At 39.5% G+C, this 22,197-nt stretch overlaps 1 protein-coding gene across 1 annotated transcript; it reads left to right on the top strand.

Annotated features, from left to right (window-relative positions):
• Positions 1-1,795: 1,795 nt before the first annotated feature.
• On the top strand, positions 1,796-20,469 carry LOC120714958 (golgin subfamily A member 7B-like). Its single transcript, XM_040001633.1, has 5 exons — positions 1,796-1,925; positions 9,603-9,728; positions 10,537-10,689; positions 14,459-14,560; positions 16,575-20,469. The coding sequence occupies exons 1-5, from the start codon at positions 1,914-1,916 to the stop codon at positions 16,656-16,658; spliced, it is 477 nt and encodes a 158-aa protein (XP_039857567.1). The 5' UTR covers positions 1,796-1,913; the 3' UTR covers positions 16,659-20,469.
• The last annotated feature ends 1,728 nt before the right edge of the window (positions 20,470-22,197 follow it).

Raw genomic sequence — 22,197 nt, 5'->3', positions numbered from 1 at the left:
AACACGAACACAAACCAAAACCCATAAAAATAAGTCAGAAGGGATAGGAGAGAGAAACAGTCTGTGAGGACCACCTGCAAAACCTTTCCCTTTTTGAGGGTTTTCTTGTTGTTGTTGAATACTTGTGTTATATGCAATGATCCAATGTCTACCACACACAAGTGTTTGGGGAGTCCCCTCATCTTCTAGGATTGCAATCACAAAGGATACAATAAATAAATAAATCTGCTCCTATTTGGGATTATTTAGGTTTAAAACTGTGTCAAAATTTAGCTTTGTGATGTTGACAAATCAGATAATGCATTAAATATGCATTAGATATTCTTTTTTTATGTTTCTTCAAGATTTTTTAAAGTCACCTGTATTCGGGTGTGTGACGGGCATTTCTTCCTGTTGCAGTGTAGGAGTTTCACTGCAATGTATTCCACTTCAATATGCACATAAATTAAATATTTACACTAAAAACCGCATCAGCTGAATAATAGGGTGTTTCAGCTCAGGCAAATGGTGCAGTCAGCGTGCCTAATAACGTGTACATGTGACTGAGCTTAAGATATATCAGAGACTGTCATATGGAGAACACACACACAGATTCACATGCAAACAAAACATGTGAATGTGGATATAAATAAACACAGCCCAAAGGAATCTGTGCCAGTGTGTGATTAGATACACATCTTTTCAAGCAATCTGGAGCAAGCAGTGGGATCTTGGCAGATAATATTAGTTTTGTATAATTTTCTTTTTGCTAGAGCACTCCTGTCTTATTTTTGGATTCTGTTTCCATTCACAAGAGTTGCTTGCTGTTGTGTCTTTCTAAATATAATGTGTGTTTGCATTGCCTGTGTTTGATTTGAGGGAGTTTGCCAGGGATGCAATGTAAGCCTTGGAGAAGTCATTCATTTCAGCACACTGCATTCATGGTGTCAAACAAAGTCTTTTTACTCCCTGTAGTTCTTCATTCTCTCATTTTTATCTAAAGAAAAACATTTTCAGTAGCACAAACTTATAAGTCTTTATCATGCTACCACATTTTAGTCACGTTTTTGAATTTTAAGCCAACCTTCTAAATAATTCACCTCAGGTAAGACCTTGGTGTGTCCATGACGTGGAAGAATTTTCTGTTTCTTGAAGGGAAAAATGCAGCAATGCGGTGCATCTGAATGGGCTCTGAATGAGAAATGTTGAATACGAGTATATCTTGATGGTGCATTTGACATATGGACTACAGTATGATTCATATCTCCATCATAACCAGTCTCCCTTAATCAGATAAGAGTATAAGCAGTGCCTAGATATGAAAACAGGGTACAGTATGACTGAACAGAAGTATTTCTGCATGCTAGCAGTTAAGAGTGAGTCATCTGTTTAAAAAAACAAACTTTGCTGTAATATTCCCAGTGGAATCATTTTATCATTCAATGTGATGATCTAATACCCAATGACCATTTTTATCATCATTATTATTAATACTCCACGCTGTAGAAACAGGACTAAGATAAAGCGATTGTTGGGCATCCTGACTGGTCACAAACAGAAGCAGCAGCCAGGGCACTTTGTTTGAATTATTGATAATCAATGTAATTATTAATATAGCCCTAAAATAAAAGGGGGGCAAAAAAGGAAAAACTAACCCAAATAAACTGCTGATGCTTCAAAGTAACCTCCGTTTGCTTTCTGAACTGTGACTGAATCTGAAAGCAGATTATTCTGGATAAACAGAAATTCAGATTAGCATAACCAGTGACCGCATCCCGCCGTGAGTCTCCAGCAGGAGCGCGCGCAGTCACACACACACACGTGCACGCGGGCGACCGCTTACCGGCGGGCTGTAGTTGCGTTGTCCCAAACAGCACGCGCAAACGGTTGCCGTTTTCAGCACGGGACAGATCCCGCAACCCACTCACTGCAATATGGCGACAGAGGTAAGGAAATTCTTTACATTTTCTGTGAGTGCTTTTTGAAAAAAGCTCCAAGATGTATTGTGCACCTCCCTTTGCTGTTTTTCTAAGAAATCCAGCTTGAGAATTGCCGTCTTGTAACTGAATGTCTTACCTATTGTGCCTCCGATTTCTGTGTCTTATCGTGGTTCGGGTGAACGCTGTTTTATTTCAATCAAATCAGCCGACTGGATCTTGAGAGCTGTGTGAATTTGAAGTCGTGTAACATTATGCTTACGTCAGGACATTTTTTTTCCTTCCCCGGCTTCAATTTCTTCTACTTTAATCAGTGTTTAGAAGCTGTGACTAATATCGTCTGATAAACAAGTGTTTGTTTTCCTTTCCCCCTCCAACAGAGATACTGCTTTCTCAGGCATTGCCTGATAAGAAACAGAAACCAGTATCACTCAGACAGCTCCAGTAGGCTCAAAGCGGAGGAGGCTGATGACAGTGGTAATGATGATGGAGCAGTCAGCACCATGGACAGGGACAGCCTAACCATGTCTTTGCCTTGGTCATACTTTTAAATCAGCTCGATAAATCTTTATCCCTGCCACACACTTAACTCTCCACTGTCCGATTTCCTTCACGCCCACAAAAACATAGAAATTATTTATTCAAGAAAATGCAGAGATCCCATAACTGTTAGTGTTATTGGTTAGTATCACAGAGCACAACTGCTGGATAACCAGCCAGCTGCGATGAATTATCAAACCCCAGCCTTGTGTGTCAATGATTATATGTTTGTACATCATGCAAAGATACATGGAAGTCAAAAATACATTAAACAGACACACTGTGCTGTGGGACAAATTAAAGTGTCATTTTCTCAGTACTCATGGATCAGACTAAACATATCGACAACCCAACTACATACCTGCAGTTTTGTGACTATATGTAGCACAGTTGTGATGCTATTGCACTCAGAAAATCAGTCACAGAGGTACCTGCCAAAATACCCTAAAAGCCATCAGGCTGAGCAGCACGTCTTCCTCTCCGTCAGTTTGCATCACCATATTGGTGAAGACATTATCATAATCATGATCTCAGGAGACAGCACATTTGGTTATATTCATACAACAGTGTGTTTGCATGCGTGTGGCTGTACATACATGACCATCTAACTTATTTCTGAGTGAAGGTATAATTCTTAAATAGTGATTCTGCAGGTAAAGGTGCAGGGGATAAGAAGCTTGGCAAGATCGATGCATATATTTTTTTCGGAGCCTGCAAGACCCTGGCAGAGTGTCCCTGACTTCCTTTGGTGGTCTGCCAGTATCCCTGTCCAAGCCCCATCAATTACACACAGACACACACAGGCACACACATGCCTACACAGGAACACAACATGCACGCGCACTCAAACACATGCAGTGTATGCACCTAGGACAGATTTAATGTCCAAAGCCCATCAATTATCCATGCCATATTTAATGCGAACAGGCTGCTGCAGTTTGTAACCATCGGTGATTTGAGTCTGAGATGAGCACCACAGTTTGCTTCCTATCCATCTGCCTCTCAGCCTGTCTCTACTTCCCTGTCACATATTATATTAGAACTCATTCTATGACATTTATTGTTTGCCAAGTCAGCAAACGACTGCATTAAGTGTTGAGTAACACTCAGCTCATTCTGCAGACTGTTTATGCTGCATGGACACTCTCTGGATCCATTAAGTCCACTACTGCCAGAGTTTCCTTGCAGACTGTAGGTTTGCTCCAGCTTGAGTATGACACTGTTAAGAAATAATGTGCAAAAGCACTGAAATCCCCACAGAGACCTGCACAGACTTAGCTCCCCACTGAGAAAAGGAAAAAAAAAAGTCGTCCTTTTTCATGAAAATTATTTCTTCTGTAAGCTTTGGTCCAACAGTTACTGTTCTTCGACCTAGATGTCATGACAGTCTCACAGTTTTGTCAACACTGTCAAAGCATTATTGATTTATAGACCTCTGGATAACCCAGCTTGGCAGCAAGCATTAAAAACTCTGCTCTCAATGGCAGAGAATCACTTATATTATGAAGGGCTCAAAAGGGAGCTGAGTGTAACAAAACATGCTGAAAGGCTGCAGAAAACAAGAATGAAGTTTCTAAATCTGGGTGCATTTACTGTGCTGTAATCATCTGTGTACCGTTTGCAATGCCTGCCCACTGGCAGCACTCACCCGTGCCGTCTGTATGTGCTCCCTGAGTCGGAGTGACTTAACTAGGAAACACGTCAGAGCAATGAGGCTCACAGATCTACAGATGCAAACTGCAGGAATTAAAGTGTGGGTTTGATTCAGCATGTAGGACTGAAAGAATATGACAGAGAAAAAATTATATTTTTCTCAGTCAACAGATTTCACTGATGCAGTTTGCGTTTGATTTAATTTTTTTTGTCTGCTCAAATTGGCAGAGTATGCTCATAGGGTATGAAAATGCTCTTTTTTTGTTCATCGTATGAAAGTCCTTCAAGAGAATTATTCACAATAAAACTGAAATGAACTGCATATAAGGGGACAGCAGTTTATTATTTAGTAATTTAGGATATGTCTGTCATTGCCATGCAGTAAAGATTATCTATGTGGTTTTTATTCATCCTTGTTTACTTGATGCAGTACCTTTCTATGCGCTTGTTACCTGGTGAGGCACGTTTTCTCTGAAATCTAATCAGTGTGCAGGCAAAAAAATATTAAACATAACGTTAAAGATGGGTGGAAATAGAAGTCAGACAGCGTAGCACCATGCAGAGCTTCTTAACAGAGGCCTGTGTGATCAGTATCACACTTTAACATTGGTGTCTGCTTCTGCACTATATTTAGATGTAGGAATAGACCAGATTTGAACCCTTGGCTCCCATAGAGGAAACATAAGCAGTCTACCAAGATAAACCTGTTTGTCTTCAAGGTATAAATATACAGAGATACTTCTGCATTTCATATCACCACCAGAAGACTAAGAAAGTTTTTTTGTGTTCAGTAGCATAAATGAAAAATAGCTGTTTCATCAACTGGAAGTAACTCTCGAGTGAGTATAAAACTGTCATAGATAACGAGTCAGACCCATCCACCCGGGTCCTACTGGTCCAGGTACTCTTACTTTTTTTTTTGGCTGCTGTCTTTAGGGGTCAACACAGTAACTTATGTGAGTAAGTCATCAGCCCTCATCTCACCCTACCCCTAGCATCCTCTTCTGTCACACTAACCCTCCTTCCCTGCATCCATGAATCTTCTCTGTGGTCTTTCCTCTGTATATGTCCAAACCATCTCGTCCTTGCCTCTCTAACCTTGTCTCCAAACTGCTCAGCCTGAACCGTTCTTCTGATATACTCATTTCTAATCCTGTCTTAACGGTCACCCTGAAAATCTTAGCATTTTCAACTCTGACACCTCCAGCTTTGCCTCTTGTTATTTCGTTACTGATACTCACTTGAAACCATCCATAAAAGCAGATCTCACTACCATCTTTTAAACTTCCCCTCTCACTCTCCCTTCTGTCCTTTTATTACAAATCACTCCTGATACTCATCTCCACCAGCAGACTTGGTCTAATAAATGCAGGTCATGAAATATCATGAAATATGGCAATGAGTTTGACAAAGATGTTTTATTAGTCTGATTTCCCAGTTTGATGGCATAATTATGATTATTGATGTCACTCAGTCTAAAGGAGCTTTGGCAAGAAGACAGGTTAAAAGGTTAAATATGTAGCCTCTTATGAGACTGAATTTGAGAGTGTTTCTCCAGCTTTAATCTCATCGGCCTTAGTTGCATGGAGTGCGAGATTGGGATACTGTGAAGCCTCGTGTTTAGGCAAATCACAGGGAGGGAGACACCCGCCTTTCTTCTTTTAGTGTAAGTTAAGTGTAGTACAGAAATGTAAGGCAGAGGTCTGTTGGTCAGGACGGGGCCAACTGTCCTGCTGGCCTGGATGTGACAGTGTGAGGCAAGCCAACAAGGTTTACTCAGATGACTCGTGACTGGGTGACTGGACTGCTCCCAGAGAAACTGTCAGTGAAAACATGGCGTTACCCTGGTATTCTGTGCAAGTGTTCAGGTATTAGCAGGATGAAAAATCCAATGTTTCTATTATTTTTTCAATTAAAACCACAGGATAAGCATTGAGTCACTCCTTTACAGGGGTGTTTTTTATGTGAGTTTATTTGCATAGTAGCTTAATAAGTTGCAATGTTTTAAATCTTGTCTATTTCATACTTTTTCCATTTTATTTGTCATTTTACATGTTCTTCATGTTCACTGTTAAAGATTTTTTTTATTTACATATGTGTTTAACCAGCCCTGGTATGTGCATTTAACAGAACTTTTCATTTTGTTCTTTTTTGATTAGTGCACCACATCACACAGGCCACTTGACTGTATTATTTATATAACACTGTTCATTATGCATAAATTCAATGTGCTTAACACAGAAGATAAAACTATAAAAAGCTGTGTAGGTTCGTAATGCTTTAAGGCAATGAAAACTGCAAAATACAACTGAACACACACAACCACACACACAGCTATTGAGGGTAGACACGTGTGAGCAAAGAAGGTTTTGAGTCTGTGTTTGAATGTCAGTACAGATGTAATTGATCTCAAATCAGCAGGCAGTAACTGCAAGCACCCTCAACATACTTGGATCTGATTCTAGGACCATTTAAAAGATCTCCACCTGATGACCTGACAGGTCTGGCCGAGTCATAAACAATGAGCAAGTCAGAGATATACTGGCGGCCAAATCATTGAAAACTTTGTGAACTAATAGAAAAAGAGACCTTTTGGACCAACAACAAATATTTCTGCCTTGTCTCCATTCAGTTCTAAAAAGACATCTAACGTATGTACATGCATGCAGTGCATGTATGTATAGCATCACATTCACATGCACACGTTCATAAAAGACGGACCTGCGTGATGTTAATGAGTCTCTCTTGTGGCCAGCTGATTCTGACTTGGATAAATGATGCTCAGCTCTGTGCTGAAACTGTAAATTGCTTCTATTAATAGAAGGACTTGTTGTTCATCATGATAGCCTGAAGATAACACTAGAAAGAGTGAGGGCTCCATGGTGGCGAGAGACAGGGAAAGCAAAAAAAAACCCAAAACTGTGTGTGTGTTTTGGGGAGGGGGGTGTATTAAAAGCTTTGGCTGTGAGATGGATGACTGTGGCTGTTAGCAGACAAAAATAGCAGCTTGGATGCTATTCCTGCTCGTGAGTGATACACCATATATAGAGATGAAAGGCTGGCACTGTACTAAGTCTGGCTACTGCCAAAAAGATGCAGTGTTTTTAAAGTAATTTAAACTTGATTATTTATCAGTAAATGCTATACTTAAATACTAAGGTCTATAAGATAAGCTCTCTTGCTTGATGTATTTCAGCTCCTCAACAGTTTGTCTTCTTTGTCATTTTTTTATAATCCAATGATCCAAACTGCAGACGTGGAAACATCCTGATAGAATATCAGTAGAATGTGCTTTTTCCATGCTGACAGAATATGTCCACAAGGCAGCATCTGTTGCTCCAAAATCTCAATATATTATTTAGCATTCACAGTGTGTACAGATGTGCAAGGTATCCTGGCCATGTGAACTAATGCACTATGCCATCATTAAGGGAGGCTTTTTGAAGTCTGCACTGATAACAGGCTGGAGGGCCCTTTCCTTCTTAACTCTGAGGATTCACCTTAATTTATTTTAAATTATCAGAGGCTTAGGCAAGACAGTAGTGTTTCCTGGATATTGTTCATATATTTCCTGTTCTTGGTTACATGTGTTTTTACTTGACTTTGTGGATGCACTGACATGGTTCTGAGACGTGTTCATGAGCCACGTAATTACAACACCAGCATGTAATTAAAAAATGACTGTTTTAATTAGGTGTAGTTCCAGCTACTCAGTATTGTCTGTGACATTTTGCTTGATTTATCATTCACCACATTACTGACCACAGATAATGAAATCCATGAATTCTTTCTTGCAGTTTCATGCTAAGAAGTGCTATTGTTAAATTGTAACTGATCTAACTATTTCCATCTGCTGCCTTTCATTTCTGGCAAAGATTTTTAGCATGACATATCTTTTCAATCTTTTGTGGCCTCCATTTAAACTTTTGTTAATTTTTCAGACTTTTTAAAACCCTGTTTCATTAAATATGTTCTCTTTCTACTATTCACAAATAACTGCAAGGTTGAAATGATCTGCAAATTGAATTCTCTATTGACGTATGCACTGTATCCCAAATTTTTGGAAAGTCTTTCTCTGCCTCATGCATGTACAAGCATGTACTTGGATAATATATAGGTCACAGTGACACTGCTGTAACTGGCCAAGCCTTTAAAAAAAGAAAAAACTTAACAGCTGCACAAATGTTTAGCTTATCATGTGAACCATAGTGTTTTTATAAAATGATTTCAGGTTCTGTCTGAAGTGAACACAACCTCATATTTCCCACCTTATTTTCTCTCCTTCTCCCTGCCTTCTCCTCTTCCTGCATACTTTTACCGTATCCCTAATTACCGTCCTTTTGAGGACAGTAATTTAGATCAGCAGGGGATAAGTTTACAGTGCCCCACTTGCTTGTTGCTGTATGCTTTTAATGTAAATGACTGGGTGTAAAACACACTGTTCACCAACAAAGTGCTGTGAAGACCAGTCTTTTAATGTTCCAACATCAATTTTGATGTTGGAAGACAGCAATGAGAGTGCCAGCTACTTTAAGTCAAAGATGTTGGTGCATTAACGTCACAACAGTTCTTGAGTTTCGAACTTAAACTTAAATTTTATTGTGCAGCAAAAGCCTTTTTACACTTTCATTTCTGCATTCCTGTGAAAAACTAAGAACATTCCATGATTCAACAGCTTGTAAAGCCACCTTTAGTAGCAAGAACTTGAAGTCTTTTGTCCTTTTTTTTGTGTGTGACTTTATCAGTTTCTCACATCATAGGAGAGGCATTCTGGCTCACAGTGTTGCTTCATTTCACTGAGGTTTGCATGTATTCACTTATACACAGCTCTCATAAGGTCCCACTACAGCATTTAATTCAGATTGTGGTCTGGACTTCATCTGGACCATTGCAACATCTTGATTCTTTTCTGTTTCAGCCATTGCTGCTGTGCTTGGGATTACTTTTCTGTTGCACGACCCAATTTGGGCCAAGCTTTAGCTATCAGACAGATGGCCTCACATTTAACTAATGCTTTGGTAAACAAGGAGATCAGAGGACAGAGGAGGAGATCCTGTTGCTACAAATCAAGCTCAAATCATCAACCCTACACCACCGTGCTTTACAGTTGGTATGAGATGTTTGTGCAGATACGCTGTTTGTGCTTTTGCTGTCATCTAACCTCCAAAGGACATTGTTCCAGATGTCTTGTGGTTCGTTCAGATGCAATTTGGCAAACCTAAGCTGCACAGCCATGTTCGTTTTAGAGGGAGGAGTCCTCTTCTTGGCAACCTTTCCAACCCCTCTCTCTCTCTCTCTCTCTCTCTCTATATATATATATATATATATATATATATATATATACATATATATATATATATATATTGTGTGTGTGTGTGTGTACACATATATCTTATCTTATTATATCCATAGAGTACTGTACATGAAGTGAAATGTATTCTTGACCACAAAATTCATTTTTCTGTTTTTTTCTTCTGTTTTGTAACTTCTTAGTTCCACAACCTTCAGGAGCTCCGGCACAGTCCATCGCTGGTCACCAAGGTGTTTATACAGAGAGACTACAGTGAAGGAACTGTGTGCCGATTCCAGGCCAAGTTTCCCTCAGAGCTTGACAACAGGGTGAGTCCAAACACACACTCAAATACCTAGACAAAGGCAATATAACCCCCCACTTCATATAACTCTAATTTGACTGATACAGAAAGATTGATGGCCCATACTGTAGACTTGTCTATTAAGCTAAACTCACAGATAGATGCAGATACACTTAAAAGAACACTTGTGCATATGGGATGCTCCTTAAACCAGGAAACGTCTCATTCCTGTAATGCTGGTCCTCAAAAGCAAAAAGCTAATACTTGAAATGCACACATTATGCATAATAATTACAAGGGCATCATCCACAAATGGATGCAAATGTCTGTTGTATAAGTAATATATATGTTTCTCCCCATCTAACATCTCCTGAATGTATGCATGTGTGAACAGTTAAAGCAAAAGTAGATGCCTTTAGTTAAAGACTGTGTGAGAGAATGCTATTTATTTAAAGAGCAATTTTACTTTCTTTACCTTGCTTTAATTAGTGAATGGTGTTATGTAGGAGTATAATTGCATATTTGTCTAGCAATTTGCATATGAAGCAGACAATCCACACAAAGAGCAGAGCAAGAAAACATCAGTTGTCATCGATTTACTGCAAATGTTCTCTGTCAGATGGAAAAAATACATTGCTGACGTAGTTATAAGTAATTGTTCATCAGGTTTTCCATATTCTGTAATCAAAGTTGTTCTTGTTTTAATTCCTTGAAAAATTGTATTTTGGGTTGAGTAGAATACAGGCAGCATATTTGGCAGGCTAACAGAACATATTTCACTTGTGCCATTCTTACAACCGCTGTTGGTCTTGTTTGTTTTTGTTTATAAGTAGATTGAACGAACTTTACTTGAGGAGACGGTGAAGACCCTTAACTCTTATTATGCTGAGGCTGAAAAAATTGGAGGTCAGTCGTACCTGGAAGGATGTCTGGCTTGTGCAACAGCTTATATCATCTTCCTCTGCATGGAAACGCGATATGAAAAGGTAAGAATTCTGTGTACACAAAATATTACATTTTGGGTGGAAATACTGTATAATAATTTTTAACTTGTCATATTTTTGTTTCAGTTTGCTGCTTTTTATAGAGGTTGTAGCTTTAAAATGAGTTAAAATTAGCCTTTTAAATATAAAAAAACAATTATTATTCCATTAACCATCTTTAAGATCTGCTGTAGATAAAACAACAGACTTTTGCTGTAAATACAATTATTCTTTCAGTTTACTGCACACTTCGATTCAGCCACCATCTATTCCTCAGGCTCACTTTATGAGCTTTTTTTATGTTTTGTATGGAGTTCAGTGAGCATCTTCTATGCTGTCTCCCTTTTTAAACCTGAAACCACATCTTGAACTAGAATGTGTCTTTAAATTGCAGCACAAGACAACCTGTATTGCACTCTCTTCTCTGGGTATTGCACAGGCATAGCGAAAACGCCATGCAAACCCAAACACAGTTCACAAGTGATGGCACATTATTCATGCTGCACGTATCCCACATGCCTTGGTAGGAGACTGAGGAACCTGGAAAAAAAACAGCAAAAGATGCACACAAATGCCTCAGTGGACAGAGCCCAGAATCTCAGAATGTGAGATGAAGGTGAACCTTTTAATGTGCAGTGATGAACTCCACTTACAGAAGTGTTATTTTCTCCTCTATGAGTCAATTTCTATTGAATTCAACTCTTTCCCACTCAAAAAAACATTAAGCCTCATCCGGCTCTTTAAGAAGAGAACACACAGTTCTAGGAGATGCAATCTCTGTCTCTGTCTGTCCATCAGAGTTTAAAACTCACTCTAAAGGCCACACAAGTGTGCCGATGGATAAGGCATGGCACGCCAGCTGACGCTTACCTAAAGTGCAACTAAGATGCCCATCTTGACAAAGGGCAGGTGGTTAAAGCTCCGCATGGCTGTGTAGCTGCTTGTTAGTCACTGAAATGGAACAGGAACACACGCACACATAACACAATCGCATAGGCAGACACAGCGAGCGTGATTAATCCTCTTGTGTGTTTGTGTGTACCTGCCGCCGTTTTAGATAGAACTGGAGCTGCATGAAGTTTTCAGCATTCCTCTCTGTTCTGATCTCTGTCATCTCCCTTGTCTTGTTGCATTTTGTAAACATTTCTTCATCAAAGCACTACAGAGGTACTAGGAGCTTGACCAAGAAGTACAAAAGGACTTATTGCTGAGTTGAAGCCATGCAGAAATTGCCTAGTCTGAGGCTCTTTTCATCTCCCTGTCAGCTGGGTGCTGCCCCATTAAGATCCTGAGATTCTATCAGTTTCTCAGGAGAGTTGTTTATTTGCTTGCTTAACTCAGCCATCTTGGCTGAACGACATTATGACTGATGATGATAACGTGTACCCACCCAAGTTGATGCTGCATGTTCATGTGCGTCCGAGTCCCACAACACAGCGCTCGCAGATCAGAGTGCAGATTCACTGGAGTCCCTTGATGCTTACATCTCACACCATCAAAGGACACTGATTGCTCCCAGCATGTCAGAACAGATACATGTGCGTAAAAACATTTCACAAGACTTCCCTCACGCACACTTTGTGCCCTCCATCTTCTACTTTTCTTCTCGTATTATTGACAAGAATGTAGCTGAACATACAGTATGGGTTTCTAAAGGACACTTGTACAAATGCATAAAATCCTTTATATTGCATTTGGTAGCATAAGCAGGGGATTGTGTGTATGCTGTCACAAACACAAAGCTTTTCCCAGAAGGGCTGTCACACACACATGCCAGTACAACACAGGCACAGCTTGGATACTTGACTGTCATATTGTTACACCGAAGAGGATTGAGCTGCCCCGAGAGCTCGCTAGCAAGTGAAAGGATTGGCCTTTTCCCTGAACCACAGTAAACTGATTAGTCAGGGCTCCTCTGTGTGTCTCTCTGCCACTTTACCGCGATGCTTGATTCTCTTGGAGTTTGTAGCAAAGGAAATGGTTTGTGTTGCGTTAAGAAATGTGTGGATATCTTATAAGTCAAATATTGATTGCTTTGTGCTCAGCGCTATTTCACATGGATCTCACTGATTTAAAGAACAGCGGGGCAAAACCGCTGAATTTCGATGGCTTCAGTTCAATTTCTTTTCACTGAGAAACGCAATGTCCTAATGTTTTCCAGACATTTTATTGCAAAAGTATCTTTTTCCAATGGGAGACAAAAAATATTTCTTTTGTTGTTTAGTCTCCACTAACAAGGGTCACTGTATAAGCAGCTGGGCCTGCAGCTGTACGAGGCCTTTGACATACTAGAGGAGCACAGTGCTCAGTGAACTGCTTAGTGTTGTTTTAATCGCTCTAGGCTGTGTGCTGCAATGACCTTTAGCTAACTCACAAAAAAGGATGTGAATTTGTCATGTTCAATAGAACCATTTTCACACTTACTGCAGCTCAGAAACTTTGAAGTCATTACGCAGCAGAGCTGTACTTAGGAATGCAAATGTCTGAATCAGCGGCGCTGGACATGAGAGAGTCTGCACCCTGCCAAATATTATAAAATCTGTGCAATGCCCTTGTTAAATCAGGGCAGGTAGTAGTTGGAAGAAGTCACAGCAAGCAAATGCTTCTCCTGTCTCCTCCTCAGACCTGAGGAAATGTACAGCATCTCTAGAAAGTCATAAAGAATTTAGATAAGCTCTCTTTAATAGAGTTGTACATATTGGTTAACATGTGTAGCGGCAGCAGCTCTGTGGGTGCAAATGAGGCACAGAGGAACACAGCGCTGGCCGACATGACACTGGCAGAGTTTAGGCGAGCCGTGGTACATCAGCATGATTTGTTCCCATGGAGGCATAGCTAAGGCTGAATAAGCCGTTCTAATAAACCCACTTTAGCTAATAGCTGCCTGTTTGGCATTACTGGCCATCAGTCTGCAGACATTTAGTTGCTATCAGCAGCATCGCTGGAACAACATTCAGTTCTTAGGTTTCGTAGACACTATTCACATCTCCAGATAAAACGGTTTGTGTGCAGTTGCAATGAATGAGAGAATGTATACAGACATGCTTGTTTGAATCTGTGTGCCAAAGCATGGCCTGAACCGCACAGATTCACTCCACTGCTGCTCTGTGGTTGCTGCAATGCTCACTTGCAAAACCGAGAAAAACGTCCACTGCCAGTGCAATCTAAATAAACTGTCCACTTCATATTTTAGAGCCTTGACAGTTAACCAAGGCATGACATTTAGCCTTAAAGAGAGCCATCTTTTGAATTAGGAACTCAAGCTTCCAAATGGAAAAGTTCAAAAGCAGAAAAGCTCATACTCATCATTTTTAGTAATTCAATTCATGCAGCCCTGCTTGACATGAGTGGCTTGGAAGTATGCAGAAAAAATAGCTGCTATACTTGGAGCATAATGGAATTACTTTAAGTTTGGATTTTAATGCGCAGGAAAAATAAAGCCGGGCAATGATTTGACAGAGCTGGTATCATATGCCGCATGCTAAGTATGCGCAGAAGGACTGCAAATTAGTTTCTTTCATTTTTCATATTTTCCAGAGGTTAAAGTAACTTGGGCCAATTTAACCTCTTTTAGATACCGCGTGTAACACAGAACGCATCCTGAAAAAGTAGTCGGCAGGTACAGAATCTCAGTTCTCTCTTATTATTTTTTTATGGGAGCCTGATTGTCCTGCTTGGGTTTTCATCTTACCTCCAACATTTCTAATCAAATCTGGATTACCTCCAGAGGTACTTGTTCTAATACCTCTCTGCCCCCCTTGTTTTATTCCAGGTGCTGAGGAAGATATCAGGTTTCATCCAGGAGCAGAATGAGAAGATCTACGCTCCTCGAGGTCTGCTGCTCACAGACCCCATAGAGAGAGGAATGAGGGTTGTATCCTCCTCCCATATGTTACTGTGATCTCTGTGCAACAAATAGATAGTGGATAAAGGCCCAGACAGGACAGCTCAACATTTATAAGACAGTTTAAAGATGGCGTGGAAAGACATTGGTTAGAATTATTGAAACTGGTGGAAACATCTGGATTTGATACAGCAAATGGTTGAAAAAAACTTCTTCATAAATTACCATCAGGATGCCCATGAACAAGACACTTAAAGTCCAGCTGCTGCAGAGTAGCTGTTCACTGGCCAACTATTTTTTATCGTGAGTAAATCTTAAAAAAGCTCTGAAAAAAACAGAAAGTTCTGTGCTTTGATATGGAAATATGCAAAAAATAAAAAATAAATAATATTAATGTGGCCAATCGGAAGTAAGGTTTTATATCAAGGCCTTTTCAATGATATCCAAGTTTTCATGTGGCTGTTCTTTTATAGATGAATTGCTACATTTTCAGGAGTGGACAGCACTATATCTCCTTTTGACAGCTGGACTGATACCAGCACAGACACATGGAGAGAGTGAATGTGTCCAATAGACCATCACACAGTCCTGGCCCACACTGGCCCAAAGAAAAAAAAACGGGCTGCAGGTCAACCCATTACCAACTCTTAAAAGACTGAGTGGTTATGCAGAGAACGAATGGTTGAAATTAAAAGGTGATATTAATAAATGAAGCAGACAGTCTCAAAGGAGAGAAAACAATGGAAGCAAAGAAACCAGAGACATACAGAGAAAGTTATTATCAATAAAAAAAAGAAGCCTACAAAGAAAGTAATACATAAACAAACAAAGGGGGAGACGCAGACAAGAGGAATTCTGGAAGGAGAAACCCAGAAGGAAGAAATTCATGGCAGACTATTGTTATGTTGTTTTTTTAATAAGCTCAGGTTTCCTTGATGCAGAAGGAATTTTTCAAGAGACTCTGATGTGAGTTCATATGGTTCAGAAGCTGTCCTCCTATTGGGGGCTCAGCTTCCTCACCTTCATGTAGCTACAAACACAAGTAAACATAATATAGACATGTGCCAGAGACAGGCCACCATTAAAATCCACTGACTACGTTAAAGAGCAGAGCCCATAGGCTCGACTCTCTCAGACCTTTTCAATAGAATAGTAGAAGCCTTCACAAGTAATTAAGTTTAGCCTCGTGAACATTTTATTAACAGTAAAATCAACATATGATGATAGTAGAGTAGCGCTGTCCAGTAAGACCATTGCCAAGGTTTATGAATGTAAGCAGAGAGTTCAGATAACTTTGATTCATACATTTCTGGACAGTGACACGCTTTTTGTCCGTACGCCACCACAGTGGATTTTAAGTAAACCAACGAGATGTGATCAGGGAACAGAGTTTCTGCTTTAACTAAAAAGCATTAATCCAAAATTATTTTTTAATCATTGAGGAATTAAAAGCAATTTTTAAACATTGTCTCCCATTCTCCGTGGCTCAAAAGGAATTTCACTATTTCCTGACAAGCAGTTCGACAGCCAGATGTTCCCTTGTTATTTTATGACAATCTAAGCAGATAATAAATCTGGTGTTGAACTTGCGTTTGGTAGCCATTTACTGGAACTCGCTGATGTGCAAAGAGCTGCAAGTTTATGCAAGAGAAGGAAGCTCTTATTTAGATGAAAAAGAGAGAAAGCAAAATTTCTTCTTTAAAAGTAGGAATCCACTGGCCAGCACAGTAACAGGAGAAGGCCACAGAAGGCTACTAAATTATAAGATTGCAGAGTTCTTTCCACAATTAAGAAAAACAATTTCCTTGCATATAATCAAGTCAAGGACACCCTGGAGGAGTCTGCAAACAGGAGAACCCTTCATGAACGGAAATACAGAGGATTTAGAACAAACCACTGGTTACACTGAAGAACAGTAAGGTCAGATTAGGCTTGCCCAAATAGTTGAAATACCTTACTGAGGTTTCTAAAACTGTATTGCTTTAAATTCTCATGGAATTTGTCGACAACGCACAGTGATCCTTGACATTCATCAAAATTTCAGCTTGAGATCAGCGTGTTTGAAGATCGGGGCTCGGGCGGCTCCAGTCCCAGCAGCACCATGTCGTCGGGCAGCAGCGCTCGGTGACTGGAGGGGCAGCACCAGGCTTACGGATACCACCACAGGGGCAGCGGCACACTTACCAACATCCGCATGCTGAAACATGAGAGCACCAGGTTCTAGGACGAGTGGAAAGAAAAAGGCGAGGAGGTGATTCACAACATTCATGCTCTCTCTGCTGGGGCCGACAATGTATCACCTCCAGAAGAAGAGCTGGCTTAAAAACACACCCTGGATACAAAACAGAATAAACACAAGTGCAACAGAACCCACACATACTGTAATCGTTAGACACATAACAGCAACCAGAGTTTCTGTGAAGAAATATCCTACACTCTCCAAGAGCTATCAAACTAAAATACTCATTGATTGTTTTTGCTCTAGTTTTTTTCCATTCACATTTTCTCTCATTCCATCACATCTGCTATTATGAGTCACACCATCTCTGCATTGTAGCTGATTCTCCAGACTTTCACTTCCTTAGACTAAATTTCAGTGCGGGACTTTTTCAAGGAGAGGTCACTTTGCCTGTCTGTTTACGCACTGACATTGCAATCTTAGGTTTTATGCAACATCTCTGAAATCTGAAAGGAAGGAAACGGCCACCTTACTGGGAGACTCGTAGCTGTCTGTTCTTGCTAAATGACTGCATTCATCTCAGGTGGTTTAGGTCAAGCTGCTTTGAATCCTGGCAAATTAGGCCAGCTGTGGGACTGCTTGGTTCTCTGCTCCGTTCACATACACTTGGCTTCAATATCAAAAGGCTAACAGAGAGCACCTTAAATTATTTATTCTTCTCATTCACGACAGTGGATACAAGTGATCCACATCACAGCTGTAGGTCACGCTCAAACACACTCTGTTTCTCACTTTCTTTCTCTCGCTTCCTGCATATTCACATACTTGCACATAGAAATGCACACAACCATGTCATTTACTGCACTCGAAAAAACACATATCAGCGAGGGGGAGTGCACACGTGCATATACACAAATACACACCTGTAGATTGTGGCCAGGCATCCCTGCATGCAAGCAGATTCTGGTAGACTTGGAGTTGGAGTCGACCTACGCCTCAGCTCATTTAGAAAACAAGCAAACCTCAGGCCCTTGAAGGCTGTGCCATCTATTCCAGCTTAGCAGAGATCATTAAGAAAATATCAAACATCAAGGAGCAGTACCTTCAAGAAGCCACAGAGTCAGTCTGACATGTTTGGTTCAGAAGAAGAAGAAATCGAAAGACATCGGTCTTTTATCTCTACACCTGTTCCACGCATGAAACAGCGTGGATGTTATTGGCAAATGCATATTTATATGTGAGTATAGATCTGTGCAAGAGGGTCAGCCACACAAAGTTCAATACCTAAACCCACACAAAAGCAAGGATTTAAAGAACTGGCTATTGACTTTAACTGATATATACCGCAATATGTTGATGCAGAATAAAGAATCTTTCATTTTGTAAGATAAAGAATAAGTTGTAGATCCTTTTAGATTAAAAAAAACATTATGTTTGATCACAAAATATCCATCTATCATCTATCACATCTATCTAACTACTTATTCACAATATCACACTACAGTACAATACAATACAGTACATAAAAACTATTTCTCCTTTGGGAAATGAAACACTATATGACTAATGTGTATGTGTTTGTATATGTGGAGGCTGTTAAGATTAAATATGATGCAGCGAGCATGCTGATTACCAACAGACAGCAACAATGCTCACACATCTTCCAACAAAAGACAAGGCCTTTCAGAAAAGTTTGTCTTGACCATGGTTCATTTTCATTTTTTATTTCTTGTTACCATAGTGTTGGTCTTCATCTTTTACCGTCTTCAGTCTTTTTCTTTATAAACACATACATGTCTCTTAATAGACCATGAGAGTGTAGGTTTTGCTTATTCTTTAACACAGTGGGCTAGAAGCAAACTGCTCTGCAGAGAGCCCTTGCATGAAAATAGCCTTGTGCACTTTTACCAGAGCCATGTCGAGTTAAACTACTCACTGGACAGTCATTGCAGAAACGATTACATGTTGGCTTCATTCCAGTAAGTAGTTTAATTTCAACATAACATTTATTAACTAGTTGATTGAGATTTTTACCACAGCAGTTGAGTTCAGTTGTGCTTGTGTTAAGCCTCCTGTGCTTTTTGATGCCTTCATGTTTCATCCCGGTGGATATCCAGCCTGGGGCTGATGGACTGACCGACTTTAAAATGACTCAGCACTGCCAATAAGCAGATAAAGGAGCTCATTAGACAATGTATAAAGAAAAAAAAGAGCGTGCAACAGAGTGTAAATGAACTGTACAGGAGATGAATTGTAATGTACATGCTTGTCAATGTTTACCCACACAAACAAGTGGATGGGGATTGCCATGAAGCCGTTTTCTTCCCCCCCAAAATCACTGATGTCCAGTATCAATACATGTTTTCACAATCTGTCTACATCTGGGTATGAAGTGGACGATCAAATTGTCTGTACAGCATGAGCTGCTGTATAGTATCATATGTAACAAGTCTTAACAATGTAGCTTATGATATTGTTGGTAATTATAACAATATTGTCACTTTGTGTAGGAGGTATAGAAAAGGGTGGTGTTAAAGATCCTCAGGGGAAATGTGCAAAATACATAGGCTAAGGTTCTTGGAGAAATCACATTTGCTTGGAGCTTTGGTGAGAATATTGTTGATGTGTGGGATTACAGACTAGTGATGGGCGTAATGACTCTTTTTTAGGGGAATACAATTTGTTAGTTCACAGAAAGGTAGCCTGACAAAGTGTCCATTCACCCTCTGATTCCCAGTTCTGTCATTCTGTTTGCTGTTTCTCAACTCCCAGTAGAACTTCAGTGCCATATGCTCTCATTTAGTCTTTGGCAGTGCATTCATGTGAAAAAGAAAGTACACACTCTTTCACATGTCAGGATATAATGGAAAGTTTTATCTTTAGCAGGTCTTAAAATAAACGAAATACAACCTCAGATCAACAGAAATACATGAGATATTTTACAGTGTTATCGTTTATTAACAGAAACGAATCCTTAATGCAGACTGTGTAAAAAACACACTGCTTGCATAGAATTTAGAGAATTCAGATCCAGGCGCTGCTAATCAAATGTCCATGATTAATGGATCATCAGTGAGTGTGAGCAGCAGATGCTTTGGTAGTTTGATGGTCTGAAGCATTCAGGTATGTGTTAATGCAATGCCAAGAAGGAAAGACATCAGCAATGATCTTAAAGAAGTAATTGCTGCTGCCAATCAATGTGGGAAGCATTATAAGGCCATTATCAAACTATTTCAAGTCCACCACACTACTAGATTTTTCACAAGCAGAAAGCATTAAAGACTGCGTCCAGTCTTTTCAGGATTGGAGATCCCAGCAAATCTACTCCAAACTCAGAGAAACTACAGAAAACCAAAGAGTTACACCTTGGACACTACAGCCATCAGTTAGCAGGTTATATGTTAAAGTTCAGGAGAGCAAAATTAGACAAAGGCTGAACAAATATGACTTATTTAGAAAGGTTTCCAGGAGAAACACTCTTCTCTCTAAAATTAATTTGCATGGCTTAGGCTTGCAAAGCTGGATCTGAACAAAGACTTCTGGAACAATGTCCTTTGGATACATGAGACCAAAGAGGAACACTTCATGCTAATACAGTGGAGGAGCTTGTAGCTCCTTGCATGAGCTTGTGCACAGTTTACAATGAACTCGTCTGTATATCAAAAATATTTTAGATTCAAATGTTGGACAGGCTGTCTGATGGACATCTAAAGCTTGTTCAAATCTGATTCCCACTACAGCTCGTTGCAACAGAATGGCTGAAAAAGAAAAGAATGAAGGTGTTGCAATGATTCAGTCCAAGTCTAGACTTTAACCCAATTGAAATTATTAAGAGAGCTCATCTCAGTCAAATGAAGCAATGTGAAAGCAATGTGTTTAAATAAAAAAAGTCACAGTGTAATATGTCATGTGTTGTTGTGAGGTTGTATTTATATAATTTTAAAACCTGGTAAGGAACAGATGTTTTTTTTTTTTTTTAATTTTATCATAATATGTGAAACATAGGAATCAGCACAAATAGCTTGGAGATGCTGGTTTATAGCTTTACTGATCCTCCAGCAGTTGGTCCACTGAATGAACAGCTTCAAGAAATGTCAGATTTCCATCAAGTAACATGTTCCCTGCAAGATGAATCGTAATAACTTTGTGATAAATGAACTTTTTATTTAGCACCATCATCGGGTTTCAATTTGTTCATGAGAAAACACTAACAGAAATCCCATCAACATCATCTCTTCTTTGAGATTAGTGTAAATTACTAGATGTTACTATGGTAAGAATTTTACCTACTAAAAATTAAGCGCTGCCATTGTGGGAATGTTACCATGCTAACACTGGTAATTAGTTTAACCAATTAAGTGCTGCTAAGCACAGCCCCACAAAGCAGCTAGCATGGATGTAGGCTTTTGGTGTTGTTTTAAGTGTGTCAGTATGTGGGCATGTGTGTTGGTGTAGACTGATCAAAAGTATTGCATTTATTTTCAAGAAGAAGCACTGTGTGCTATTTTATACTTAATGTAGCTTGTCCTTTCAGGAATGACTGATTCATGAAGACTGCCAGGGGAGTAAAGATTATGATAAAGCATTAAATATATTATTGTAAAAAGATGTCCATTGAGATACAAATAAATGATCACAGGCGAGAGTAGCCTTCACTTTGGATACTTGAGCCTCAGTCAAGCTACTTATCAAGATAACCTCAGAAAAACAGCCATCTAATGATGTACAGTTCATTTCAGTATGTAAATTCTACCATGATATGTATTTATCTTGTACTGTATGTGGGACTGCAGCTAGTTCATTTAGATACACGGGCTCATCGGCAAGAAGTAACATATGTGTATTATGCTGTTACAAGTGAGAGATTACTCAATAGTGCAATATGATGTCTTCCTAAAAATATAAAAGACAATAATGATGTGTAGAGTCTGGCACCAGCATCTTTGACTTGCTTTGAGTTGAGTTGTTTTGCTTCAGGGAGAATAAAACCGCATTGATGTTTAATACTGCATGATGTGTGTGTAAACAAAGCGAGACGACAAGAAGTGAAGTCCCTGATCCACAAAGTCTCCAGCGGTGCTGCTGCGAAAGAGGAATTATATCTTATCTTGATGCTAATTGTGTGTTTACATTAGCTTATTTACATACTAATTAAAATGGATTTATGTACTTTTTACATGTATATTTTTTTTCCAAAGCTGATTATTATTCAAAGCCTGCTGAGTGAAGTTTTAACTGTCTCCAAGAGATGAATAAAATATCTGATGAAGCTGATAAAAAGAAAGTTGCCTTTGACTCCAGGCTGCTGTTTGTAGCTACAGTTCATGTTGTTTATAAGCTCAGTCGGTGCTGTGTCCTTTGCTTGTTCGTGATATATGATCTCTCGCTGTCTCTCTTGTACGCATTGCTGAGAATAGCAAACAGGAAGAACTTGAGTTGGTATAGGATGCTCTTTGAGTTTGGTGCCGTGGTCTTGAAATTTGTTTTA

Source organism: Simochromis diagramma, unplaced genomic scaffold (assembly GCF_900408965.1).
Source record: "Simochromis diagramma unplaced genomic scaffold, fSimDia1.1 OVJJ01000421.1, whole genome shotgun sequence".
Taxonomy (NCBI): Eukaryota; Metazoa; Chordata; class Actinopteri; order Cichliformes; family Cichlidae; genus Simochromis; species Simochromis diagramma.
The sequence above is the reverse complement of the archived record's forward strand: the minus strand, read 5'-3'. Positions and strand labels throughout refer to the sequence as shown.

What these genes read in the sequence shown, in the direction of transcription:
- LOC120714958 (XM_040001633.1), top strand. An exon ending in CCTCAGAGCTTGACAACAGG is followed by an intron (nt 9,729 to 10,536) that starts GTGAGTCCAAAC and finishes GTTTATAAGTAG; the next exon opens with ATTGAACGAACTTTACTTGA. An exon ending in TGGAAACGCGATATGAAAAG is followed by an intron (nt 10,690 to 14,458) that starts GTAAGAATTCTG and finishes GTTTTATTCCAG; the next exon opens with GTGCTGAGGAAGATATCAGG.